Source organism: Heterocephalus glaber, unplaced genomic scaffold, assembly GCF_053883595.1.
Source record: "Heterocephalus glaber isolate CG9 unplaced genomic scaffold, H.glaber_assembly_v1.0 deba00000937, whole genome shotgun sequence".
Lineage (NCBI taxonomy): Eukaryota > Metazoa > Chordata > Mammalia > Rodentia > Bathyergidae > Heterocephalus > Heterocephalus glaber.
The window spans coordinates 6,468,211-6,493,855 of record NW_028258173.1 but is presented as its reverse complement, the minus strand read 5'-3'; the positions used below and the strand labels follow the sequence as shown (position 1 = coordinate 6,493,855).

The following is a 25,645-nucleotide window of genomic DNA, read 5'->3' as shown; positions in this document are numbered from 1 at the left end:
ACCTCCTCCTCCTCGTGTTGTTCTTTCTTCTCTTGAATCCTAACCTTACATGGCCTGCCCTGATGGACTGTGGTAGTGGATGGTCCCTGACCCCTGGAGGTGTCTCCACTTAGCTGCCACTGTCCAGGAAGTGTGGCCTTGACAGCCCTTTCCTCCCTCTCGCCTCCCTTCACTGCTGACAGGATGACGAGCACATCGTCCTAGAGCCGGGAGACCTGTTCCCTCCTTTCTCTCCGCCACCCTCACCCCGAGGAGAGGTGAAGAAAGGGCCACAGAACCCTCAGCAGCACCGGCTCTTCCGTGTCCTGGAGACCCCTGTGATCGACAACATCAGGCAGGGAGGGGTGCCGCCTCGCTGTCCTCTCCCCCAGGCCCGCGAGGAGGCTGGCTGAGAGCAGGCCCCTCCTCAGGCTCTTCTCGGTCCAGGCCAAGAGTTTTTAGGCTGAGTGGTAGCCCCCACCCAGTCTGCTCTGAGGGGCTGGCTCTGGACATCTCTGCAGGCACCTCCCCCAGGGGACCTTTCAGCAAGGGCCAGGGCAGACCAGGGAGTTTGGGGGCTCCACAGTGCTCAGTGAAGCCCTGGCTGGCTGAGAGGCCCAGAGACTTTTCGAAGCACAGGATTCTGACCCTTTCCTCCGTTGGGGCTGAGGGTCGTCTCTTTCTGCAGATGGTGCCTGGACATGTCTCTGTCCCGCCCAGTCACTGCTCTGGACAACGAGAGGTTCACAGTGCAGTCAGTGATGCTGCACTATGCGGTGCCTGTGGTCCTGGTGCGTGAGCGGGGCTGCGGGGCAGGGGGGAGGGCCAGGCATGGGGGAGCCTCGGGGCTGGAGCCAGGTGAGTGTGAGAGCAAGCAGAGGCCTCAGCGTGAGCCTGCCAGGGGTGGCAAAAGCAGGGAGCCTAGAGGCCACCCCTCCCCAGGGAGGCGGCTAAGGCTGCACCTCCTGTCCCTGCAGGCTGGCTTTCTTATCACCAATGCCCTGCGCTTCATGCTCAGTGCCCCTGGGGTCACATCCTGGCAGTACACCCTCCTGCAGCTCCAGGCAAGTTTGGCTCTTTCCTCTCTGTTGCGCTTCTCTCACCTATGGGGCCTCTCATTGCTCCTCTCTGCAGCCTGACCTCTCCCCAGGCTTTAGCTTAAGAGTGCCTTAGTCCCTTCCTTCCCTTTTTGGCCCTGGGCAGCTGTTCTTTCCACCCAGGGGAGGGCCACATGGCAGGGCAGCTCTCCCCTTCTCCCTCTGGGCCAGCCAGCAGCTCTGTGGGAGCCTCCTGTGGTCTACTCCTTCCCAGGTGAATGGCATGCTGCCCATCCTCCCCCTGCTCTTCCCAGTCCTCTGGGTCCTGGCCACCGCCTGTGGAGAAGCTCGTGTCCTGGCACAGATGAGCAAGGCCTCACCCAGCTCCCTGGTAGGTGGTTCCAAGGCGTATGGGGGACAGTGGCAGGGAACTAGCTGAGCTGGCGAAGGAAGGGCAGACCTAGCCCCACCTTGGAGCCGCATGTTTGAGGCCCTGGGCAGCTCTCCAAGGCTCCAGCTCTTTCCATTCCAGACCTCTAGGCCAGGCCAGGCCAGGGTGAGGGTGGCATCTTCCTGACTCCTGCTGGTGGGGAGTCAGGACTGCCAGGTGCCTTCTTGTAAAGGGGCTGGGCGGCGGGTCTCCAGCCTGCCAGTGTGGAAGCCCTGTGAAGGCAGGCTTTCCTCACTCAGGCCCCTCCTTCTTTGTGCAGCTAGCCAAGTTCTCGGAGGACACTCTCAGCAGCTACACAGAAGCTGTCTCTTCCAAGGTATACTGACGGTGATAGATTCTACTGCAGTCCCCTAGGGCCATGAACTGCCACACCCTCAGGCTCTGTCTGGGAATGGCGAGCCTATTTATGGCCTTGAGTCTCCTGCCAGGCTCTTGTGCTCCACCCCCACCCACCCATCCAACATGGGCATTACCCAGGCCTGATCCCGTGACACAAGACACCGTGCCTCAGAACCCCAGCTTTGAGTTGCTCCCTGGACTTTTCCTGATTTAGGTCTCAGAGATGATCTCTGGGGAAAGAAGGCTCTGCCCCATATGGCCTCTCTCTCTCCTACCAGGAAATGCTGCGCTGCATTTGGGGCCACTTCCTGAGGGTGATCCAGGGGACGTCACCGACGCTGAGCCACAGTGCCAGCCTGCTGCACAGCTTGGGCTCTGTCACGGTAAGGGTGGCCCCGCTGGGAAGAGGCACCTGTCGCTCCGGGCCTGCTGTCCATCTACCACTTGAGTGGCCTCTGGGTGGTTGGGCCACTGCCAAGCCCTTTCCAGTCCTGGCCTCGCTTCCTTGCAGGTCCTGTGCTGTGTGGACAAACAGGGGGTCTTGTCCTGGCCAAACCCCAGCCCAGAGACTGTGCTCTTCTTCAGCGGGAAGGTGGAGCCCCCTCATAGCAGCCACGAGGACCTCACGGATGATCTGTCCACCCGCTCCTTCTGCCATCCTGAGGTAGAGGAGGAGGTATGGCTGGCTTCCATGGGCTGACTGGGTCAGGCCACTTAGCTGTGGAGCCTGGCTTGTGGCCTTGGGAGGGTGAGAGCCAGGAAGAAGAAGGGGCTTCAGCACTTCTGGGAGCTGCCTCTGAGCAGTTGTGGTGAAGCCACAGGACAAGGTGGTGAGGGGGCCAGAACTGCCCCACCTCCCTGGCCCTCAGGAGCCACGGGACCAGGTCCTAGGCGTGCACTCCTGTTCTCCTCAGCCCCATGAACGAGATGCCCTCCTGGCTGGCTCCTTGAACAATACCCTGCACCTTTCCAATGAGCAGGAGCGTGGCGACTGGCCTGGTGATGGTCCCAAGCCCCCCGAGCCCTACTCTCACCACAAAATGCATGGCCGCAGCAAACACCCATCTGGGTCCAACGTGAGCTTCAGCAGGGACACTGAGGGCGGTGTGGAAGAGCTCAGCAAGGTGAGAGGGAGGCAGGGTGGAGAGGCCCCCTCGTCTTCCACAGACTGTCCTGTCCCCTCCTACTAAAGGGAGCCTGAACCAGCAGGATCTAAGAGTGCAGAAATTGCTGGGTACAGTGGTGCACACTTGTAATTGCAGCTACTCAGGAAGCTGAGGCAGGAAAGTTGCAAGTTTGATACCAGCCTGGGTATCTTAGTGAGACCCTGTCTCGGGAGAAAATTAAAAACGCTGGTGTTGTAGCTCAGTGGTAGAGTGCTTGCCTAGCATGCATGAGGCCCTGAGTTCAATCTCCAGTACTGTTTAAAAAAAGGAGGGCCAGGGATTTAGCTCAGTGGTTTTGCCACCTGCTGCACAAGCACAAGGACCTAAGTTCAGTCCCTGGTATCAAATAAATAAATAAATAAATAATAAATAAATAAATGGAAAGAAAGGAGGGAGGGAGGAAGGAAGGGAGGGAGGGAGGGAGGGAGGGAGAGAAAGAAAAAAGAAAAGAAAAAATAGAATTCAGAAGTCACATGCAGAGCCCTCCCCGCTCCCCTGGCCTGGCAGCCTCCCGAGGCTCACCCTGAGTCTCTTCTATAAAGTGGGTGCCACCCACCTCCACTTCTCACTGATAGCCACTGGCCTCCTAACTGAACCTTCCAAACACACAAAGCCGTGGCTCTCTTGCTGGTATTGTCCTCTGGCTAAAAAAAGACCTCTTATTTTCTTCCTCTGTGCCTGTCCCTCCTTGTCAGTATTGCCAGTGTTGCCAGTGTCATTGCGTGTAGATCCTAGAGACAGGAGCCCCAGGACAGGAAGGGGCCCTCGGGGACACCTGCACCCCTCCCAGGAGCCAGCCTTGGGCAGCAGCCAAGGGAGGAGGTGGAACCAGGGCCTGACCTCCACCCCTGGCCCATGTTTCCCCAGGCCCAGCCTGGGACCGAGGGTGAGCCTTATGAGGCAGAGGACTTCGTGTGCGACTACCACCTAGAGATGCTGAGCCTGTCCCAGGACCAGCAGAACCCCTCCTGCATCCAGTTTGATGATTCCAACTGGCAGTTCCATCTTACCTCCCTCAAGCCCCTGGGCCTCAACGTGCTACTGAACCTGTGTAACGCCAGTGTCACCGAGCGCCTGTGCCGCTTCTCAGACCACCTGTGCAACATCGCCCTGCAGGAGAGCCACAGTGCCGTGCTCCCCGTGCATGTGCCCTGGGGCCTCTGTGAGCTGGCCCGCCTCATCGGTACGGTTGTGGCAGTGGTGGCGGTGGCAGCAGGGCAGGGTTGGCTGGGTGGTACCTGACCTCTTAGAACTCCCCAGCACCGTCTCCGAACAGACCAGACCCTGGCACGGCCCTTGCTGGTCAGGAGCACCCAGCCCTCTTTCAGCTTGGGACAATCTGCCTTTAGCCAGGCACTGTGGTGTGTGACAGAGCTTCTTAGTCTGGAAGATTAAGTGTTGGGATGGAAACATGGAAGAAGCTGGCTGGAGGGACTAGATTCTGTCTGAGCCAGGGGACTGAGGTGGCCTGAGTGTGGCGCAAGCCCTCACACAGTGGCCCCGAGTCCCATGTTCATCTGCAGGCTTCACGCCGGGGGCCAAGGAGCTCTTCAAGCAGGAGAACCACCTGGCACTCTACCGCCTACCCAGTGCCGAGACCATGAAGGAGACCTCGCTGGGGCGGCCATCCTGTGTCACCAAGCGGCGCCCTCCCCTCAGCCACATGATCAGCCTCTTCATCAAGGACACTGCCACCAGTGAGCCTTGTGCCAGCTCAGCTGGTCTAGCCAAACCTGCCAGAGCCCGGTGGGCGGGAGGCTCTGTTCTGCTCCATTCATTCTGGGAGGACTGGGCAGATGAACAGTAGACCACTTTCTGAGTCCTTCAGTGTGGCAGGGACTGGACTTGGGGACTTGGGCCACAAGGGTGGGATTGTCCAGAGGACAGGAAGTATAGTGTCTACATGACTGGCTCAGTGGAGTTCCATAGTAGCTGGCTTACTGTGAGGCCTGGGGCCCCCTCCTCTGTCAGGGCCTCCTTGGCGCCCTTCTCAAGGTTGGCAACATGCCACTTGTTAGGTCAGAAGCAGGGCAAGAGCTTTGTAGGGCCCTCATGGTTGGGCTTCTCTATCTCATCCCTAGGCACAGAGCAGATGCTGTCCCATGGCACGGCTGACGTGGTCTTGGAGGCCTGCACAGACTTCTGGGATGGAGCTGACATCTACCCTCTTTCGGGTTCTGACAGGTGGGAGAGGAGTTTGCTAGTCTGCCTGCCTGTCTCATGGTCACAGGGATCTCAGGCACCCTCATGTCCCTTCCACTCTGCTTCCTTGGCAGAAAGAAAGTGCTGGATTTCTACCAGCGAGCCTGCCTGTCTGGTTATTGCTCTGCCTTCGCCTACAAGCCCATGAACTGTGCCCTGTCCTCTCAGCTGAATGGCAAGTGCATCGAGCTGGTGCAGATGCCCGGCCAGAGCAGCATCTTCACCATGTGTGAACTGCCTAGCACTGTCCCTATCAAGCAGAATGTCCGCCGGAACAGCTGGAGCTCTGACGGTATCGTGTGCTTCCCACTGGCTGGGGCTGGGGCTGGGGCTCCCAGGGGCCAGGAGTCCAGGATAAGGAGGGCTTTCAGACGGCCATGGCATTGCTTGCAGTAAAAGGTGCCCCAGGCCCCATATGGGAGCTGGGATGCCAGCCTGGCCCTCCCTAGCTGGTGACGTGGGAATCCTGTTTTCACATATACAAATTGATGCTTACTCTGTCCACTTCACAGGTTTACTGTGATGTTCAAGGGAATTATATACATAAAAGTGCTTTCCTTTCCAATACTCTGGGAGGCTGAGGCAGGAGGATCCCAAGTTTGAGCCTAGCCTGGACAACTTAGTGAGACCCTGTCTTAAATATATATATATATATATATATATATAAAGGGCTGGGGATGTAGTACAGTGTGAATGCCCTGGGTTCAATCTCTAGTTCCAGCAAAAAAAAAAGAAAAAAGTCTTTCTTGGAAAGTTATAAAACTTGCCTCGCAAGTGCAGGGTCTCGAGTTCGATTCCCGGTACCAAAAACCAACAACAACAAAACAACTGTATATTCAGAGTGTTAGTCTTATTAGAATCAGAAGAAAGCCTAGGTCATGAGCCCTGCTGGAACTGAGGGACTCAGAACCTACCCTCATACCCCCAAACACACATACTTAGGGAGTCTCAGAAAACCCAGAGGCCATGCACTGAAACTGGCTGCGGGTAGGGGTGGTCCTCTGGCTTGGAGCAGGGCTGGGCAGGATCTGAGCCATGCTCTGCTGGCTCCCCAGGATGGCCACCTGACTGATGAGTACCTTTCATTGTCTTTTCTCCTGTATGTCTCTTGGCTGTGTATGTGCCGGCTGTGTGTGGTTTCTGGGGCCTGTGTGTTCATTGATTCCGGTGTGGCATCTGTGTGTGTGCCCCTGGACTGCCTCCTGAAATCTGCTGGTTCCTGGGTGTCCTGATGGGGCCATGTCCTGGCATCCCGCGGCACGTGTCTTGTGCCTGAAGAAGGGATCGGGGAGGTGCTGGAGAAGGAGGAATGCATGCAGGCCCTGAGTGGCCAGATCTTCATGGGCATGGTGTCCTCCCAGTACCAGGCCCGGCTGGACATTGTGCGCCTCATTGATGGGCTTGTCAATGCCTGCATCCGTTTTGTCTACTTCTCTTTGGAGGATGAGCTCAAAAGCAAGGTAGAGAGAGCCCTCCTCCTGTCCCACCCATGACCCTTTTCGCCAGGGCTTTTGGGCCCATTGCTGCCTGCTTGCCTTTTACAGGTGTTTGCCGAAAAGATGGGCCTGGAAACTGGCTGGAACTGCCACATCTCCCTCACACCCAATGGTGACATGCCCGGCTCCGAGATCCCCCCTTCCAGCCCCAGCCATGCAGGCTCCCTGCATGATGACCTGAATCAGGGTGAGGGCAGAGGTGTGTGGCAGGGGCGGCGTGGGCTGGGAGCCAGAGCTAGGAAGAGCCTCTGAAGATCCCTCCCAATACGTGCACTCTCTGGAAAGTGGTCCTGTTTCCCCTGTGGGCAGCAGCAGTGGACAGGGAAAGAGTGTAGGCCTACAGGCAAGGAAAGACCCCCCAGAAGGCTGGCCCCAGATGAGGGACAGGCTTTTGTCCCCACAGTGTCCCGAGATGATGCGGAAGGACTGCTCCTCATGGAGGAGGAGGGTCACTCAGACCTCATCAGCTTCCAGCCTACAGACAGCGACATCCCCAGCTTCCTAGAGGACTGCAACCGGGTATGATGGTAGAGTCTGTCCCCTACACGCCTGGAAGTGGCCCCACAGCTGGTCCAGGAGGGAGAGAGGCAGAGGGATGGACAGGCAGGTGAAGCGCAGGCATCTTGTTCCCCATCCTAAGGCCACTGGCTTCTCTGCTTCCTCCAGGCCAAGCTGCCCCGGGGCATTCATCAAGTGCGGCCCCACCTGCAGAACATTGACAATGTGCCCCTGCTCGTGCCCCTCTTCACTGACTGTACCCCTGAGAGTGAGTGCTGTGGTCCTCTTGCTGAGCTCTGCCAGGGCTGGACACCCTGTGGGCTCCAGAGGGGATGTGGGTTTCCCATGCAGGGAGTGGAAGAACCTGAGTTGGGTTTGGCTAAGAAACCCAATGGGCTGTCACATGGGTGTGCCTGTTCCAGGAAGTCAGTGACAGTGTTGACATGATCATGCTGCTGGGGTGGGACTGTTCCAGAGAGGAGCCCACTTCCTATTGCTCCCTGCCCTCCTGGCCCATGGGTCTTTGCCAGTGCCCAGAGGGGCCTCTGCCTGCCTGACTCTTGTGCTTCCTTCCCGCCTGCCCCCAGCCATGTGTGAGATGATAAAGATCATGCAGGAGTATGGGGAGGTGACCTGCTGCCTGGGCAGCTCTGCTAACCTGAGGAACAGCTGCCTCTTCCTCCAGAGTGATGTCAGGTCAGGGCAAGACCCTAGGGCTGGGAGATCAGCTAGCCTCTGCCTCTCCTGTCCAGGACAAGCCTGTGTGGGTCTGGGGGCATATCCTGTGGTCCATCTTCCCTGGCTGGGACCCTGGCACCTGGTGGGGTGGGAGAAAAGGAATGGGATGCTCAATCTGGTGAGAGATTGGGTGGGGTCTTCACAGAATATGGCTCACATGTGGGCTTTTCATACACTGAGCAGCATTGCTCTGGATCCTCTGTATCCATCCCGCTGCTCCTGGGAGACTTTTGGCTACGCCACCAGCACCAGCATGGCCCAGGCCACGGATGGCCTTTCTCCCCTGCAGTTGTCAGGGAAGCTGAACAGCCTGCCCTGCTCCCTGACCTTTCGCCAGGAGGAGACCATCAGCATCATCCGGCTCATAGAGCAGGTGAGGGGGCCAGACAGGTGGTAGGGGATGAGTACAGGGCTGTCTGGGGGGTGGAGTTGCAACACAGGATCCTTCTGACTCTCATACTTACTCCCCCAAGCAAGTGAAGCTCCCCCAGGCAGTTGAATTTGTCTGTGCTCCTTCCTCGCAGAGCATCAGGGGCACCTGGCTCTTGACTGAAGCTTGTCAGCTGTAGGGCCTGAGAGATCAGGCAGCCCATGGCCATAATCTGTCCCTAGGCTCGACATGCTACCTATGGCATCCGGAAGTGCTTCCTCTTCCTGCTGCAGTGCCAGCTGACCCTCATGGTCATCCAGGTGAGCTAGGGACAGCACAGGAATTGCCCTCTCCCCACCCAGTCCTTTGTCCGACCACCAGTTGAGAATCTTGAGGGATGCTGGGGGTGCAACACATCCAGACGGTCCCCGGAGCCTCTGTAAAACCCATGGGGTTCTGAAGATGTGTCTCTGACAGAGCCCACGACTCCAGATCCTCTAAGCAAGGGCTTGAGTGTCTGTCTGGGTAAGGGCCAGGCAGCCCGGGGGGCCCAGGGCTCTCCTTAACTTGCCAGAATCTAATTATGGTTCCTGGGTTCTTTCTTGGCCCAGTTCCTTTCTTGCTTGGTCCAGCTCCCACCGCTCCTGAGTACCACAGACATCCTGTGGCTGTCCTGCTTTTGCTACCCTCTGCTGAGGTGAGGGGCCACGCCCAGGCAGGTGGGGCTGGGATGCCAGTGTGTCTGTCCCCCAGAGCCAGGGTTCTGGAAGCACAGCTCAGGGCTTCCCTCCTCTGCTGCAGGAGGCCTTGGGGGAAGACCCCTGGGTTGTCTTTCTCCCCTCCAGACCTGACCTCACTAAGGGTCCCTGAAGGGTTCCTAAGTGAGAGTTGAGAGGCAGAGGTGACAGTTACCACCCCTTTCCCTGCACTTGCTTTGCAGCATCTCTCTGCTGGGGAAACCGCCCCATAGCGCCATCATGTCTATGGCAACGGGGAAAAATCTTCAGTCCATTCCTAAGAAGGTAAGTGAGACAGACCCCAAGGCTGGGGCCTCTTGCAGAGGAATGCAGGCGGTTGTGGAGGGGGTTAAATGCAAGGCATCCCCTAAGGGCCCGACCTGGAAGGCTGCAGAGGTCGGGAGATCTGGAGAGCCAGCACCTGGCCAGAGGAGGAGGTAGTCGTTGCTGAGAAAGAGCCTTGCCGGGAGCACGGGCCCTGCTCCTTGCCCTGCCAGGCCTGGCCACTTCCTAAGAACCTATTACAAGTGTGAAAAAGCCCACTGGGTGCCAGGCTGCAGAGCCATCCATGGGCGTGACCACCTCTCTTCTCTTGCAGACCCAGCACTACTTCCTGCTCTGCTTCTTGCTCAAGTTCAGCCTCACCATCAGCTCGTGCCTCATCTGCTTTGGGTTCACACTGCAGAGCTTCTGTGACAGCGCCCAGGCCCGCAATCTCACCAACTGCTCCTCCATCATGCTGAGCAGGTGGGTCCCTGGGTCACCCCCCGCCCCTAGCCTGCTTCCCCGCGGCCCCACAGGAGGCTGAGCCCTTGTCTTGCTTTGGCAGTGATAGTGACAGAGCTCCGGCTTGGTTTGAGGACTTTGCCAATGGGTTGCTGTCAGCTCAGAAACTCACGGCCGCCCTGATTGTCCTGCACACTGGTGAGGGCTCTGCCTAGGAGGGGCTGTTGGGGCATGGGGACAAGGCCTCAGGCTGGTAGGAAGCCTGATGCCCTTCATTGTCCCCATTTTCTCCAGTTTTCATCTCCATTACCCATGTGCATCGCACCAAACCCCTGTGGAGAAAGAGCCCCCTGACGAACATTTGGTGGGCTGTGACCGTGCCTGTGGTGTGAGTGGTGCTGGGTGGCGGGGCCTAAGGCACAGGAGGGGCTTCTGCAGGCAGGTCTGAGGTGGGATGTGGCTAGAGGCGTGATGGTCTTCCTTAAGCTGATCATCTGAGGCAATAGGGGAGGACGCAAGGTGATTTGGGGTTCACACAGGGCTGCTCCTCCTCCTCCTGCAGGTTGCTGGGTCAGGTAGTCCAGACGGCTGTGGACCTGCAGCTGTGGACACACAGGGACAGCCAGATCCACTTCGGCCTGAAGGATGTGCCTCTGGTGACGTGGCTTCTGGGCTGCTTGTCCCTGGTCCTTGTGGTGGTTACCAATGAGATTGTAAAGTTGCATGAGATTCGGTGAGCTGTGTGCAGGCATTCCCTTGGAGCTCAGGAGTGTTCCCTAAACCTGTCACCCCTTTGTCAGCATCCCTCCCTCCATCCTCGCCGCTGGCATCCTGCCCCATCCCCTGGTCTGGGGTCTATACCAACCTATATTTTATTTTTTTGGTACTGGGGATCAAACTCAGGACCTTCACTTGGCACTCAGGCATTGTGCTTCTGAGCTACATCCCTAACCCAACAACCTGTATTTTAATCTGCCCCACAGGGTCCGTGTCCGGTACCAGAAGCGACAGAAGTTGCAGTTTGAGACCAAGCTGGGCATGAACTCTCCCTTCTGAGCCATTGGCCATGGTGGCCATAGTTGCCCTAGTCGCTGGGGCTGAAGCCAGACCTATCCCTGAATCTGGGAAGTTGCTATCACGAACGTTTCAGGGTTTGCTCTTGTGCCCCATGGCACTGGGAGCCCAGCTGTGATCACTGGGAGACCCCACTGTCCCCCTGTGGAAAAGCTGAGGAGCTGTGGCCTCAGCCAGACGGGACCATCCTGGCTGTTCGCCGGCCTTGGCAGGGGCACTCTTGAATGTATGACCTCAGGCACTCGGCAGAGGGGCCCTCAGTCCCTCACCCACGCGCTGGCCCCCTTCAGGGTCCCCTCACCCAGCACCCTCTGCCTGGCATCTGTGCACAGCCTGGAAATCAGGGTGAGGGCCTCAGCCTTTGTGGAAGAGCAAAGGCTGTTGCCGGGGAGGTGCTGTATCCCACTGCCGCTCTGCATCCCGTCTTCCTGGGCAAGGGCCTGGGTGTGGCCCTGTTGCCCTGCCCTCCCTCTGGGGGGAGTCTGAAGCTAGAGAAGCCCCCCCTTACTGTGCCAGGCTCAGCAGGCCACGAGTCAGTCTTGGGGGATGTGGCCCAGGTTTCCTGTAATCCTACCCTCGTTCTCCTGGGAGAAGTTTTTATTGGTGTATATTTTTTACCAGAAATGAGCCTTTTAGGAATGAATGTAGATTGGTTTATATTAAAACTTGTAAATTGCTTAAGAAAAATGTGTAGCTGGTCCATGAAGCAGCCACGAAGGGACCCTCCCCTCTACTCGGGGGCTCAAAAGGGGACCCCTGAAGGCGAGAAGAGTAGGCCCAGGCCTTCCTCCTCCCCCATCAGTGGGTGCCCCGGGTCCAGCTCAGGAGACTGGCACAGATCCAGACACAGCCAAGTTGCATGGGATGACACTTTCATTGGTGTTAGTTGGGGGAAGAGGTTAATGGTTACATGTCCTGGGCCTGGGCCATCCAGGTCAGGCCTCTAGCCCTAAGGTGGACAGTGGGGGTACTGCAGTAACCCAAGGCTCCCCCACTACATCCTCTCAGGCAGTTAATAGATACAATAAATTCCATTTAAAATATATGCATTTTTCTCTGCTTAAAAAATAACATTTACAGTTGAAAAAGTTTGGACATTGAGGATCTGTTAATCCCACTGCCTCCCAGTGAGGGATTGTGGGAGGAGGGGCGGGAGCTGGCCAGGGCACTGCCACAACCATGAGAGCGTGTCCCTGCTGCCTATTTACACGTCCTATGTACACCTGCAGGAGAGGTCCAGCTGGGCATCCTGCCTCTCGGTGCCGGGCTAGAGTGGGGGTAGTCAGAGGCATTTCCTTGGCTCAGGGACTTGGACACATGGTTGAGGGTACAGAGAAAGCACCCCAGAAGCCCTGTCACCACCTTCTCTTCTTGAGGAGAAAGCTTTGACGAAGGTTCCTGGCCAGGGGCCAAGCCTGTCCAGTTGGTTACACATGAGTGAGGGCTTGCTGAGATAAGAGCAGAGGGCCCTGTGCGCATCAGGTCTGACAAGTCCCCTTGGCCCTGCCTCTGGGCTGGCCCAGTGACGCTGCAGGGCTGGGGAGTGGATCCCAGCCAGACCAGCCCACTGCCTGTGCTGAGGGTAGCAGGGGCCTCTTCTGCACCGGGCCAAAAGCAGTGGACACTGCAGGTCACAGTGGGACTGCTAGGGGCCATAGGCGGGTCTCGCTCAATCCAGCATGGCATCCAGCTGGTCAGCCAGGGCATCAAACATGGTGCTGATGTCATCCAGAATGTGCTTCGTGCAGGTCCCGGGGTCACTATGGCAGTGGGAAGGGCCTGATCAGATGGGCCGGTGTCCTGCAGCCCCTGGCCCTGAGGAGGAGCTGCTACGGAGTTCCTGCTGCTGCCAGGCACTCAGTGTGCACCCTCTTAATGCTCACCACCTCCCGAGCAGCAGGAGAGCTCACTGAGATCTGGGGATAAGGGACTTGCCCGAGCTCATGTGCCTCACAAGTGGCAACTCTAAAACCCGAGGGCTTGCCCAGCGCGAGGCTCTGCCTGAAATGCCCCCTCCATTGTTCCGGGGACCCATGGCAGGAGCTGTTCTATACCCAGCTTCCTCTTTCTCCATACCCAGCACCCAGCATCCTCACCCATCTCGCTCTTCAGCGCTAATGCTCTTCTCTGCGGCTCTCAGCGCAGCTGCCAGGGATGAGCTGGTCTGCTCCAGTCTCTGCTGGGCCCGGCCTGCACCTGCAGCCCCAGTGTTCTCAGGCCTTGGGGGTGGCACAGGACGGGGGCCGAGCCGGGGAGCCAGCTTTGGCCCGGAAAATGCCAGCTGGGTGCAGGCCACAGACACAGGCTTGGGGGCTGTTCCTGCAGAGACGAAAAGGTTGGTTTGTGCCTCAGCTGGCTGGATATGACCTTGTGCATTCCCCTTGCACAGCCCTCAGCTTCCTACCTGCTCTGGGCACCTTGAGGAGGGCAGCAGGAGCAGCCTGGGACTCCGTCTCTGGACCCAGCGCAGGGCAGGATGCTGGGGGCCCAGAGGGCTGTGTTCCCGGGCTGGGAGCAAGGGCCGGAGCTCCTTGAGTTGGCAAGCTGCTGGGCTCAGGCTGTGCAGGGCTGGAGGAAGCTGAGGAGGGGGGCTCACTGGGGGCCTGGGCGGTCAGGGGAGCAGAGGGACTAGGGGTGGCACTTGCCACCCCAAAGGCCAGCAGTGCTGTCTGAAGTGGCTCTCTCTCCTTGCATTTGGGCCTCCGCTTGACAGTGTCTGACTCTGTGAGGTTGAAGTCAAGGCCGGGGGGCACAGGTGTTTCCCGAAGTGGGGGGCCAGCTGGCTTTGGCCGCTGCTTGATAGTCAAGTTCCCTTCCTCTGCGAATGGCAGCCCTTCTCCTGAGCTGCCCCGAGAGGGGGGTGTCCCCTCAGAGCCAGGCTCCTCTTCTGTGTCTGAAGCAGGACCAGCTGGGATAGGCAGGCTAGGGGCTTCAGAAGGGCCAGCGGGTTCACTCAGTGTGCGCCTTCGGGGCTCTGTGGACCCCTCCTTGGGGCCTGGGCTCCTGTCTGGCGGAGGTGGGTCCGTCGGGCCAGAGACAGAGCTGAGGCGCTTAGGGGGTGGAGGTGGAGGGCCCTTGCGACGGGCCCGGAGAGCAAAGGACTGGCTTCGGGGAGCCCATCGAGTTGAGGTTGGGCTAGGATTGGTCCGGGCAAGGGTGCTGCGTCCTGGTCGCCGGGTAAGGGTAGCATAGCTGCCCAGAGCACTGCCCACTGGCCCTTCAGCCTCTCCCTCTGGTTCCCCCTCAGTGGGGCCAGGGCGGCTCAGGCTATGGGACCGGCGCTTGGGCCGAGGTGGGTCTGGAGGAGTGGCTGGGGAGCTGGCCAAGTAGGAGAAGGCCCGGGGTGCACCAGGAGGTGGCCCTGGAGCTGGGCTGGTGGGCGAGGGCTGGGGGTACATAAAAACATAAGGGGCAGGTCCTTGGCCAGGAAGTGGGGAGCAAAGCCTAGGGGGCCGCTCTGTGCCCTCTGGAAGGTTCCTCTCCTGTGGGGTGCTGGGGTCTCCACCACTGGGCTGGGGGGCAGGCTGTTCCTGTGAGTGACCAGACCCCCGTGAACGTGCTCCGATGCTCTCCTGGCTGGGGGATCGGGCAGGGGGAAGGGGGAGCGGCTCAGGGCCACCCCCTGCCATGGCCGCCTGGAGCTCTGGGCTCAGCTCGCTGCCCTGAAAGGTGAGAAGGCGTGGGCCGGCCATAGCCGGAGCCTCCCCGTTCTCCAGCCCCTCAATAGCCATCAGCTCTGGACCCCTGGCCAGCCGGTGCCTGCCTTCACCTAGGGCCTCCCCCTGCAGCAGGCCCCGCCGAAGCTCTGCCAGACGCTTCACACCCAGCATAAGCTTCTTCTGATGCCCTAAGAGGGGTGGACAGAGTAGCCTGGTTAGCCGAGTCTGGGAAAAGTCATCCCGGACCCTAGAGGCAATGAGGGTCCAGTTGGGAGGCCAGAGCCGTCCTCACCTAGCTTGTTGACACCGATCTCCTGTAGCTCCTCCCAGGTGAGATCGGCCACCAGCCCCATGGAGTCATAGCCACTGCTCACCAGCTGCTTGTGGTACTGCGGCAGCCCCAGTGCACACAACCACTCCAGCAAGTCCGTCTGGAAGAGGGGTGTCATCAGACTTGGCTTCCTCCCAGCCAGAAAGGAAGGGGCAGCACAAAGCCACAGCCCCACTGTGAGCCAGAGCCCCCTGCTCTGGCTGCCTGCTCACCGGGATGTAGCTGGGCAGCCACTCAGCGATGCTGAGCTGAGAGATCTCTGAAGCAATCTTCTTCCTGTGCCCAGGCTTGGTCACCCCGATGGCTGTCAGATCCTGCCACACAGGACACGGGCATCAGGCTGCTCCTCTGCACGCTGGGCCCTCCCTTTCCCAGCTGCAGCACCTACCTCAGGCGTCATGCGACTGATGGTTGGGACGTCGTAGCCAGCCTGCAGAAAGTGGGCAGTGTAGCCCTCCAGCTGGAACTCGCTTAGCCAGTTATGAATCGCCTGCGCATCCTGTGGAGGACAGGAGGTGAAATCAGCAGGGGCCTGGCCGCTGTGGAACTTATGTCTGTACTAAGGCCCCCTCTACCTGGCAGGCCTGCAGCACACTCCAACCCCAGGCCCGCAGCGCACCCCCCAGTGGAGGTCTCACCTTCCCTTCCAGCAGCTGTTCTGGCCTCACTTCCTGGGTGACGATCTCCCCAGAGCGGTAGCTGGCCAGTGGGCGGTGGCTCAGGTTGTCTATAGGAGGTAAGAAATGGCATCAGAGGTGGCTGGAACAAGAGGTGCCCAGTCCACCCCCTCCTCACCCACCTATACCTTCTGGCCAACCCTGCTCCCACCTATCTATCCTACCTGCCAGGGATGGGGTGTGCAGTCCTGGAAGTACCTGGTCCTCCCCGGCAGAAGGCAGGGGCTAGAGAGAGGGATGAAGCCCCTCAGCGTATGAGGAACTGGCAGCAGAGGTGGACCCTCCCCTGGTCCCAGGGCCCTCCCTCCTACCTGGGCATTCTCAATAAGGAGTCCAGTGCCATGGCCATTGGTGCCTTCAGAACTCTGCCCGCTGCCAGCACTACGGATGCTGCCCACACTGCCCTCACTGCCCACGCTATTCCTGTCACCTGCTGCAGGGGGCAGAAGCACAGGGTCAGAGCCTCAGTTGGTGCTGCTAACAGCTGACTGGCAACTTGTTAAAGCCAGACGCCCACGCCAGTGCCCAGCACCACCCTCTGGAAGGATGTACCTGGGCTGTCTGGGCTGAGGCCCACCCGAGGGAGCTGGCCATAGGTAAAGGGGTGCAGTGGCTCATCAGCAGGAGGCTGCGGCATCCGGGAGAAGCCTGGGCGGAGCGGGGTGGGCACAGAGGGGAGACGGGGCATGGGGATGCCCACTCGCTTGCTGACCACCTCAACGATGCCCGGGGGGAAGTAGCCCACACGGTCCGTGCCCCTTTGGCTCTCGTGGATATGGCCCTTCCAGCGGCCATCAGGATGCTGCTCAATCACCTGTGACAGGTTATGGCGGGGGGGGGGCGGGGGGGGGATGGTCACTCCCTGTACCAAGCAAGAGGCAGTGGCCACAGTCCAGCAACTCTGGTCAGGCTCTTCCCTCATCCCCACGGAGCTGGCCTCTGACGTGCAAGTTCAGCCCTTGTTTCCAGCAGCCAGACCACAGAACATAAGAACAGCCTGTGCTCCAATCCCACCTCTGCTACTTGCTAGCTGTGTAATCTTGGCCAAGTCACTTTAGTTTCTCTAAGCCGCAAATTTGTCATCTCTACAAAGAAATGATAATGGCACCCACCGTCCCTGGATTTGGAAAGAATTAAATGAGAGAGGATATAAAGACTTAGCACATGTAATCCCAGCACTCTGGGAGGTTGAGGCAGGAAGATCCCAAGTTCAAGCTCAGTCTGGGAAGCTTAGTGGAAAAAGTGAAAAAGGGTGGAGATGCAGCTCAGTGCAAAGGCCTTGGGAGCAGACCCAGAACCACAAAAAGAAAAGAAAAGAAAAGAAAAAAAGGACTTAGCCCAGCCCGTTACACAGCTGCCCAAGGAAGGCAGCACCCATTTTGTTCTCAAAGGACCGCACATGCAGGTCCTCACCGTGATGACGTCCCCTGCCCGGACACTGAGAGCAGTGGGGTCGTGGAGGTTCCAGAAATCCTTGAGCGCTCGGACCTTCAGGATCCCCGAGGCCTCTAAAACAGGGGAGAGCAGGCATCATCCAAGCACCCCGAGGGCATCTCCCTCCCGACCCCTGGCCCCAGGCCCCATCCTTCCCCAGGGACACCAGCTCCTCTTCCACATCCACCTCCGGTACCTACTGGAGCCGCTCCAGCCCCTGGCTGGGTCTTTTCCCACTTACTCACCCCGCAGTAGCTGCTTGATTTCCCGGCTGGCCTGCGAAGTGGTAAACTGATTCACAATGTCCAGCGCTGTCTGGTTGTATGTGTTTCGAATGTTCACGTCCACACCTCCCTGGGTGCACAGTGTCACGTGAGCATGGCCTACCTGTCATCTCGCCCCTAATCCTTGCAACCATCCAGGAGGTGGGGACTATGCTCAAGTTCCGATCTTACAGATGAGGAAATGGAATTTCAGGTCAAGGATGAGGTCCTAAGAGGCAGGTATGGGGTTAAGGCAGGTGGGGCTGCTCCCGAGCCTTAGCACCCCTTACAGGAAGAGAACTTTTTCCCTACTGCCCAAGTAAAATGCCAAGGCTTCTCCGGCCAGTCTCAGCACATGGCAGAGCCCCCGTGTGTACCGGGGGCCGGTACCGACCTCCAGGAGCAGCCGCACCACCTCCGTCTTGCCGTATAGTGCAGCCTCGTGGAGCGCCGTCCCAGTCTTGGTCTGACGGTTGATCTCAATCCCAGCTCTTAAGAGCTGCCTGCAGGGGCACAGAGAGTCATGCAAGTCGTGGGGCAGGGGAGGAAGCTGACTGCTGGGGACAGGGAGCTCAAGAAGAGGGCACCAGGACCGGGGATTTAGCTCAGTGGTTCTGGCGCCTGCCTTGCAAGTGCATGGTCCCCAGTTCAATCCCCGGTACCAAAAAAAAAGAAGAGGACAGAAACAGTCCCACAGGAAGACAGGAAGGGGATGAGAAAGCGGGGAGCTCCCTGGGGTACCGGATGACTTCTCTGTGGCCATTCTTGGCAGCCAAGTGCAGAGGCGTGGTATAGTTGGGGTCGCCCGGGTCCTTAGCCTCACCCTCTAGCAGTGCCACACATAAGTGGCTGTTTAGGAGCAGTTGGGCCACCTGCAGCACACAATACCCAGTCAGTGCCTCTTTCAAGCCCCTACAAATGTCTGGCACCCAGCACTCCAAGGACTGCAGGCCTCACCTTGAGCCGCCCAAATTCACAGGCCAGGTCCAGGGGTGTCTTCTTGGCCTTGTTCACTAGGCACGGGTTGGACTGATGTTGGAGGAGCATTTCTGACTGGGGTGGAAGGAGCTGAGTGAAGAGGTCTGGCCTGCCGACCTCACTCCACGCCGCCCCACCCCAGGACCCCTTTGGGCAGCTTACATACCACCTCATAGTGTCCATACTGTGCGGCCAGGTGCAGCGGGATCTGCCCATCCAGTGACGCAGCATTGACGGCCGCAGAGGCCCGGAGTAGCAGCCGCACGGGCTCCAGCCGGCCCTGCCAGGCTGCGTAGTGCAGCGGACGCATGCCTGGCGGGAGGACACGTATGCCTGAGAGAGGTCCTGGGAGGGCACTCTGGCTGGGAGGGGAGACAGCTCAAGAACATGCTGCAACGGGCTGGGGATTTAGCTCAGGGGCACTGCACCTGCCTTGAAAGCACAAGGTCTGGGGATTTAGCTCAGGGGCACTGCATCTGCCTCGAAAGCATAAGGTCCTGAGTTCAATCCCTGCTACCGGAAAAAAGTGAAAAAAAAAACCAAACAAAAAACATGCTGCGACACTGGCTTGACTCGGATTGGGTCAGGAAGTGGTCTGGCTGTGTGGGGTCGAAGCTGCAGTTCCACCTTGCCTACCACATGATGTGGCCACCCCGAGACTGTGACAGAACATCTCTTGAGTCTCAACCTCCTCCTCTGAGTAACAGGACATCAGCATCACAATCAGAGGGAAAGGCATGTGCAAGGCTAGAGAAGCTCTGCAAACACCCAGCACTGCGGTGTCCTCACAGCAGCAAGCTCTGGTCTCAGGGCCTCACCATTGCTGTCCTTGATGTCCACAGTGGCCTGGGCCTCCAGTAACAAGGCTATGAGCTCCAAGCTGCCCCCCAAGGCGGCGTGGTGGAGAGCGGAGAATCTGAGGGGAGGGTGACACAAAGTAGGGGGTGTCAGTGACCCCCCAAATCCTGTCTTCCACACCCAAACTCATCCTGGGGGGCTGGCAAGGGTGGGTTACCCCCCCATCAGCCCTGTCGTGGGAGCGCACAGCAGCCTGGCCACAGCATGAAAGGGCTCAGTGTCTGGACTGAGAGGCCTGTTTGTCTGATGCGCCGCCCCCCGCAGCCAGCCCAGGGGAGAGGGCCGTGGGAGCAGGAGCCCTTAGGCTCCTACCCTCCAGGGAAAAAGGGGGCCCAGGAGGAATCTGACTCAAGGAGGCCCCTTGGAGTGGCCCCAGGGCTCTTCCCCTCAATCTGGGCTAATTCCACAGCAGGTTGGGTGGGCAAGACCCCCTCCCCAAGCCCAGGACTCAGAGCTGTCAGCAAAGGCAGTTTGAGGGCCAAGTTTGAGAGGAGCAGGGACCCTGGGCCCCAGAGCCATTCCCTTCAGCCCCTCCCCCAGGGCTCTGATCTCCCCCTCTCACTCCCACCCCATAGCAGCACTCACTCACCCATCAGCATCCTGGTAGTTGACATTGAGCCTCTTCGTGGAGCCAAGGAGCTCTGGAGGACAGGACAGGGGCATTAGGGAACAGGCAGTCATCAGCTGTCACCCATACCCTCACCCGGCATTCCTGCCACCCACTTCCCACCTGCTCAGCTGACCTCTTGGTGTGCAGGACACCTGCCCCATGGTCCTTTGCCAGTCCTGTCCCTATAGTTCTCACCCTGAGCCACAGGCACGGAGTGCAGGGAGCCACTGTAGCAGTGGCCTGGCTTCCTGAGGCCCCAGCCCGGCTTGTTTATAGAGCCACAAGGGGTGGGAGGGGGCTCTGGCACGATGTGCCCTAACCAACAGGCCCACGGAGCACATGGTTAGCATTCCTGCTTGAATGGGCTAGGGAGCGAGTCACATCGTCCCACTGAGCCAAGGGGCTGGGTAGGAATAGTGAGGAGGGCACTAGGTATTCCAGGGCTGAGAGGCCAGGGCTGGGCTTGAGAGTCACAGCCTGGGGAGGGTGGCATCAGACACCTGCCTTGGCCATGGCTCTGCCGTATGCTAACTGGAAGAGTATGGGCAGGTCATTGGGCCTTTCCGGCTCAGTGTCCTTTCTGCACAGGCCCTGTAAACACAGTGACTGATCCCTGTCAGCATGCAAGGCAACAGCTGTGGCACTCCTGACAATGCTGACCATTACTAGCACCACGTTATCCTCCAACAAGAGCTCGTACCGATCCCACCATCCCCCTGGGTCTCAGTGGGTCCTCAGCCACCTCGGCACCCACAGGCTCTTGGCTGAGCTGTGCAGGCACCAGGCAGAGGGGCTGGGGCACTGCCTCCCCACAGCAGGTACACACAGGTAAGTGCCCTGTGGCAGCCAGGGCAGGGACGGGCGGTCCTTGAGGTGTTGGGGAGGGAAAGGAGGAGGCCTATCTATCACAAGCGGCCCCTGCCTCCTGCTGGAACCCACCCCTGCCGGGGAGGGGGCCCGGCTCAACCCAGGCCGGGCAGGGTGCCAAGCATGCTGGTCCAGGCCTGCCCCCCCCAGGCCCTGGTGGGCCCCTGAAAACCCCGGCAGCCTGGACAAGGCAGGGCCTCATTCCAACAGGGAGGGACTAAACTTGCAGTGGGATGGGGAGGAGGAGGGGACAGCTACACGCAGGGCTGCGCTGAAGGACTCTACTCCAAAAAGGTAAATACAGAGCCAAGGAGGGCAGGGGAGCAAAGTGTTGGGGGCCACCGAGAGGAAATGCAGACCTCCCAGCTTTCCTTTTGTTGCTTTGGAAAGTACTTGTCATGCAGGGGAAAGAACCAGGGCTTGGGAAGCAAAAAGTACCCAGCTCAAATGCTCTCCTGCCTCTTCCTGCTGTGTGACTTTCACAAACCATGGTGTCTCTCTGAGCATTAGTGGAGACATAGGTCCCCTGGGTAGAGACACAGGGTCCTTTAGCCTGCTCACCCTTCCACCAGCCAGCCAGCCTGGGCATTCTGGGATGGGGCAGCTAGGTGGAGGGATGTGGCTCCTCCAGGGGAGGGGCAGGAGAGTGTGACAGGAGGGACACAGGAACAGGGCTAGGGCCAGGCTGGGTGGCTCTGTTCTTTCCAGAACAATAGCCGGAAAGGTGGTGGGGGAGAAGCTCAAAATGACTGGGCTGAGGACTGCGGAGGGTGGGTGGAGGGTCTGCTGCAGGCAGCCTTCTTGCCTGGCCTGTCCCTGACTTAGGTTCGGGCAGAGGATGTGAGCTCAGCCAGCCACCCAGCCCACTACATTTCCTCTGGCCAGAGGAGAGCTCAGCAGAAAGAGGTGGGAAAGGGTGACGGGTAGAGCCAGGCCAGGCCACCTGCTCCCTGAAGAGGACCTGGTTGGCCGGGGGGCGGGGGGGGGGGGTACAGGCTGGTGGCCGGCTGGAGGGGGCTGAGGAGCACCTCTCTTCTGCTCTCTGGAGAGCCAGACAGCTCTAGCCACTCGTAGGGGGAAAATGGGAGCCCTGACATTCCTGGAAGTTTCCTTTGCTTCTCTGTAGTGTGGCGCAGAGATCCCTCCCTCCTTTCAGAGAACTGCATTAGAATCACCTGGAGAACTTTCTAATTTGCAGAGTCCTAGGCCCCTTCTGATTATTTTAATTTGGTGGAGGTCTGTCTAGGGAAGCCAGACTTTTAGAACAATCCCTAGGCAATTCTCTCCACACCCACACTGGGGAATGGACCCAAGACTTTCACACATCCCCACCTCCCTTTATTTTTATTTTGAGACAGGGTTTCATTAAGTTGCCCAGGCTGGGCTGGAACTTACAATCCTCCTGCCTCAGCTTCCCAGGGTGGTGGGTTCCTGGGTATTTCTGATGTGCATGGGTGTATGAGTGGAGATCAGTGCGGGAGCACAGAGGAGGGGGCACAGGTTTGTCTCAGATATATCCCACTATGGCTATGTGGCCTTGGGCAAGTTACTAACCTCCGAGTCTACTTCATCTGTACAATGGATGTAGGAATACCTATCTCATGGAGAAGTGAAGAGATTAGAATATTTCATAAACTCTAACGTTTGCAAAGGTCACCTTGTGATCTCACTTTGCCACTAGCCTTTCCAAGGTAGGGTGCCTGAGCCTCACAAGGAATCCCAGGCCTGTCACTGCTCCTTTGCAGGTGAATTCTCCCCTTCAATGGAGGAGCCCTCTTCCTCCATGGATATTTCCCACTGCGTACAGAGAACCTGTTCAGAGCCTCAAAGCCTCGCTGTGAGCTTCCTGCCATCAGTCTGCAGGGCGGGGAGGCCAGCAGCATTGTGACCAAGGTCTCACTAGGAAGGTGGCCAAGAACAACACAGAGGTAAGGAAGGAGAGGGAGTGGGTCCCAGTCTTGGTCCTCAGGGACCTCCCACTGGGCTGACCCAGGATCTACTTCCCCAGGGGCAAGGGACTACGGGCCACACACCACAGGACAGGACAGGCAGTCCTCCCGGCCTGGTGTGCAGGCAGATGCACACCATCCTGACCTTTCCTTGTGACACCCACACCTGAAGCGTGGGTGGGGATAAATGTCTCCAGGTAGCCTGGGGACTCCTTCCTGTGAACAGGGGCCAGGTGTGTCTTGGGGCTAGAGCCCCAGCACCCAGAGAAGACTTTCCTCTCCAGGGAACTCCCCTCCCAGCTCTAGTTTGAACCAGTGGCTGTCCTTGCTGGTTTAGAATCTCAAGGTGACAAATCCAGGGGCACTTGCTCTTTTCCCCCAGAGAGTCTGCCCTGATGGCCAGAGGCCTATTCTCCCTGGGGGTGGGCCAGGGGTGTTCCCACCAGAGGGCCGGCAGACCTGGGGCTCAGGAGTGGCCCAGTGCATGCCTCGAGTCCCACATTCCTGTCAGGACTGAAGCCCCAGGCTGTGAAAACCTCTAGGAAATCAGTTTTGGCTACACACCTCAGGGGACAACGATAGATTTAGTCAGAAAAAAGTTGCTTCAGTAAGTGGTCAGAAAGTGTTGAAATTAAAAAGAAAAAAACCAAAACACGACATCTCTCTTAGTAAAAAAAACAGACATCCCTGTTAAGTTCAGAAAAAAACACAAGAGATGCTCAGGTTGAAATGTGTACATGGGATTGGGCGTGGGCATGGAGCCTCTGTGTATTCAGTCTTTCCCAACCCATCACCAGAACCCTTGTGGCACCAAAGACTACATCTATAAAGCTACTTGCACCAAGCAACTTCGTGAGGGCTGCAAGTTTGGTCTGTTTTGTTCCCTATTCTGGCACAGGACTTAGAACAGACCCTGGCACACAAAAAATACTCAATAAAAGTTTGTTTTTTTTTTTCTGGAACCAGGGATCGAACTCGGGTCCTTGCGCTTGCACAGCAGGTGTGGAAACCACTGAGCTAAATCCTCAGCCCAATAAAAGTTTGAATAAATGTACTTCAATCCTCTCACTTTGCAGTCAAGGAAACTGTGGCCCAGAGAGGTTAAATAACCTGCCTAGGGACACACAGCAAGTGGGTCCCAACCTTTCTGACTCTCCTATACTATGCATTTCTTGTCTAGAACAGGAGCATCTTCCCTCCCGAATCTCCAGATCACAGTGACCCCTCCCCACCCTCCAAATCTCCCTCTGTAGCCACAGTACTAAGAGGACCTCCGTGCAAGGGTCACTGCAGCAAGTACTCACTTGTCTTCGTGGCCTTGACCTTGGCCACCAGTTTCTGCACTCCAATCACATCTCCATTTTTGACAGCGAGAATCAGATCCTGTTCTCGACCCATCCTGGCTCCAGGGCCAGGCTCTGGGCTCAGGAGTCCAAGGCAGAGGCAAGGCACTGGTCCAAGCAGACCATCAGCATGCCATGCTTCAGCCCCTTGGAGGTCTCCCAGGCCTGGGGGAGTCTTGCGGGGGACACGTCTGGTGTCCCAGGCAGTGGGTCCCTTGTCAGGCGCTGATGGGTACTCCTCAAAGGTGCTCTGTGAGCTGCCACCACAGGCGGGAAAGTGTCTCTGAGGAGGCAGCAGCTGTGTGGAAGTCTGGAAGGATATCAGCCTGCAGCTTCCGACAGCCCCGGGATGGGCCGGGACTGGGAACGCCGATCTTCCAGGCTTGGCTCTGGAGCACCAATGCCCACCCCGAGAGGAGCCAGCATTCCCTTGGGGCTTGGGCAGCAGCAGTGGACAGGTCCTGGGGGTCTGAAAAAGCCGAAGGTTGAGCCACGGCCTGCAAGGATCCCAGGAGGGCACAGAGGGCGAGCAGGACAGGATCTCCAGGAAGCCCCCAGTCACCCTGGTTGCCCCACAGAGTCAAGAGGGGCTCAGCTACATGAAGTGGGGAGGCAGCTGCCATGCCAGAGTGGAGTATGTGCAGGGAGGGAGAGGCTGAGTCACCAGGGCCCCAGGGCTTGGAGCAGCACCTCAACCCTGGGCAGGAGGGGCCCTGGCAGCACAACACCCTGGGGCAGGCCAGCAGCCTGTTCTCCACAGCCCCAGGCTCCAACACCCACAGACAACTGGCAGGCCAGGAGGTGGGGCCTGACAGGGTGGCACAGGCAGAGGAGCAGGGATCACTCCCTTTCCAAGGCGCCTGCCCTCAGACTCCTCCCCACCTAGCCTTTGCTTTAATAGCTGGATGCTTAGCCCTGCGGCCCTTTGTGAACTGAGGGCAGCGTGGGGAGTTTACGGGCCCTTGATTCTGGGGGAATCTGCCTGCTGGGCAGGGAGGCCCTGCAGCACCTGTTGCTGACCCTCCTCACCACTCAGTGGGCAGAGAACAGTCACTGCTGGTCAATGCCCCCCGCAGCCTGAACCTGAAGCCCAGACCCTCGAGCTTACTGCTGGAAAGCTTATGTCAGTTCTTCGGTGGCCGTGAATTTGTCGCCGGTCTAGTGGCAGGAGACCTGCGCAGGCCTGGGGCCCTGGCGGGGAACCCCTCACTCCCCAAGGTACCAAACCCAACCCAAAGGCACTCCCCCTCAAGGCCCACGGCCGACCCTGGGGGAGGGCGCCCCAGGCACTGGCTGGGGTCGGCTGGCTCCCCCGCCCCTCGGAATGCCCCTCCAGCGCCTCGCACCCCCCAGCTGAGCCCAGGGCAGACCGACCTGGGAACAAAGCGGCGGGAGGGACCGAGAGGGCCAAGCGCCGAGGGATAGATGCGGGAGGACGAAAAGGGGGCGCGCGGAGGACGGAAGAAGCGGAGATGGAGGCACCAATCGATCCCGCAAGAAAAGTTAGTTTGCGCCCGCCCCCAAGGGTTCTGACCCCTAGGTCCGGCCCCGCAGTCTCACCTCTCCCGGCTGCTCCGCCGGGGGTCCGGCTGGCCCTGCTCAGTCCCTCGGCACTTTGGACGCGGGCTCCTACTAGCCAACCCCCCCAACCTTTCTCCTCCTTCGGCTGCTCTTCCAAGGCCGACACTGCGCCTCCCGCAGGAAATCCCGCCCCTCCCCCCTCCCTCCCGCCAGATCGGGAGAGAGGGACCGTCCCGGCCGCGCAGTCGGGCTGTCAATCAGTGTCCTCGGCCCCACCCCCATCACGTCAGGCCCCGCCCCCAACCGCTCCAGCCCGGACCGAGGCCCTGGCCCCTTCAGAGC

At 58.8% G+C, this 25,645-nt stretch overlaps 2 protein-coding genes across 21 annotated transcripts in view; one reads left to right on the top strand and one right to left on the bottom strand.

Moving 5' to 3' along the window:
- The window catches only part of Tmem94 (transmembrane protein 94), a 43,871-nt gene extending 32,015 nt beyond the window's left edge, over nt 1–11,856 (top strand). For 11 of the 17 annotated variants that reach the window (XM_004860674.4, XM_087208462.1, XM_021241083.2 and 8 more), the window contains 26 exons: nt 183–334; nt 668–770; nt 957–1,043; nt 1,291–1,407; nt 1,727–1,783; nt 2,085–2,189; nt 2,318–2,482; nt 2,721–2,930; nt 3,840–4,155; nt 4,496–4,669; nt 5,054–5,156; nt 5,249–5,466; nt 6,453–6,634; nt 6,719–6,857; nt 7,074–7,189; nt 7,337–7,436; nt 7,756–7,864; nt 8,090–8,279; nt 8,519–8,596; nt 8,888–8,973; nt 9,217–9,298; nt 9,612–9,760; nt 9,843–9,937; nt 10,034–10,127; nt 10,302–10,472; nt 10,723–11,856. In XM_004860674.4, the coding sequence (XP_004860731.1) occupies nt 183–334; nt 668–770; nt 957–1,043; nt 1,291–1,407; nt 1,727–1,783; nt 2,085–2,189; nt 2,318–2,482; nt 2,721–2,930; nt 3,840–4,155; nt 4,496–4,669; nt 5,054–5,156; nt 5,249–5,466; nt 6,453–6,634; nt 6,719–6,857; nt 7,074–7,189; nt 7,337–7,436; nt 7,756–7,864; nt 8,090–8,279; nt 8,519–8,596; nt 8,888–8,973; nt 9,217–9,298; nt 9,612–9,760; nt 9,843–9,937; nt 10,034–10,127; nt 10,302–10,472; nt 10,723–10,795 (3,471 nt within the window). In that variant the 3' untranslated portion in view covers nt 10,796–11,856. The other 6 variants (XM_087208460.1, XM_004860677.3, XM_021241077.2 and 3 more) reach the window with 5 other exon arrangements.
- On the bottom strand, nt 11,669–25,511 carry Caskin2 (CASK interacting protein 2). 4 transcript variants are annotated; one of them, XM_021241089.2, is made up of 21 exons: nt 25,343–25,510; nt 23,744–24,251; nt 22,045–22,084; nt 19,603–19,654; nt 18,974–19,071; nt 18,322–18,467; nt 18,135–18,230; nt 17,919–18,049; nt 17,572–17,680; nt 17,160–17,268; nt 16,894–16,988; nt 16,033–16,294; nt 15,792–15,913; nt 15,645–15,705; nt 15,442–15,530; nt 15,192–15,302; nt 15,016–15,117; nt 14,765–14,903; nt 13,218–14,660; nt 12,910–13,132; nt 11,669–12,573 (listed from the first exon to the last, which is right to left on the bottom strand). In XM_021241089.2, the coding sequence occupies exons 6-21, from the start codon at nt 18,463–18,465 to the stop codon at nt 12,483–12,485; spliced, it is 3,327 nt and encodes a 1,108-aa protein (XP_021096748.1). In that variant the 5' UTR covers nt 18,466–18,467; nt 18,974–19,071; nt 19,603–19,654; nt 22,045–22,084; nt 23,744–24,251; nt 25,343–25,510; the 3' UTR covers nt 11,669–12,482. The 4 variants fall into 4 exon arrangements, with proteins under 4 accessions (XP_021096748.1, XP_012933564.1, XP_087064591.1 ...); XM_013078110.3 differs by lacking the exon at nt 22,045–22,084 and having other exon boundaries at nt 25,343–25,511; XM_087208465.1 differs by lacking the exons at nt 22,045–22,084; nt 23,744–24,251; nt 25,343–25,510 and adding an exon at nt 19,819–19,842.
- Between the last annotated feature and the right edge of the window lie 134 nt (nt 25,512–25,645).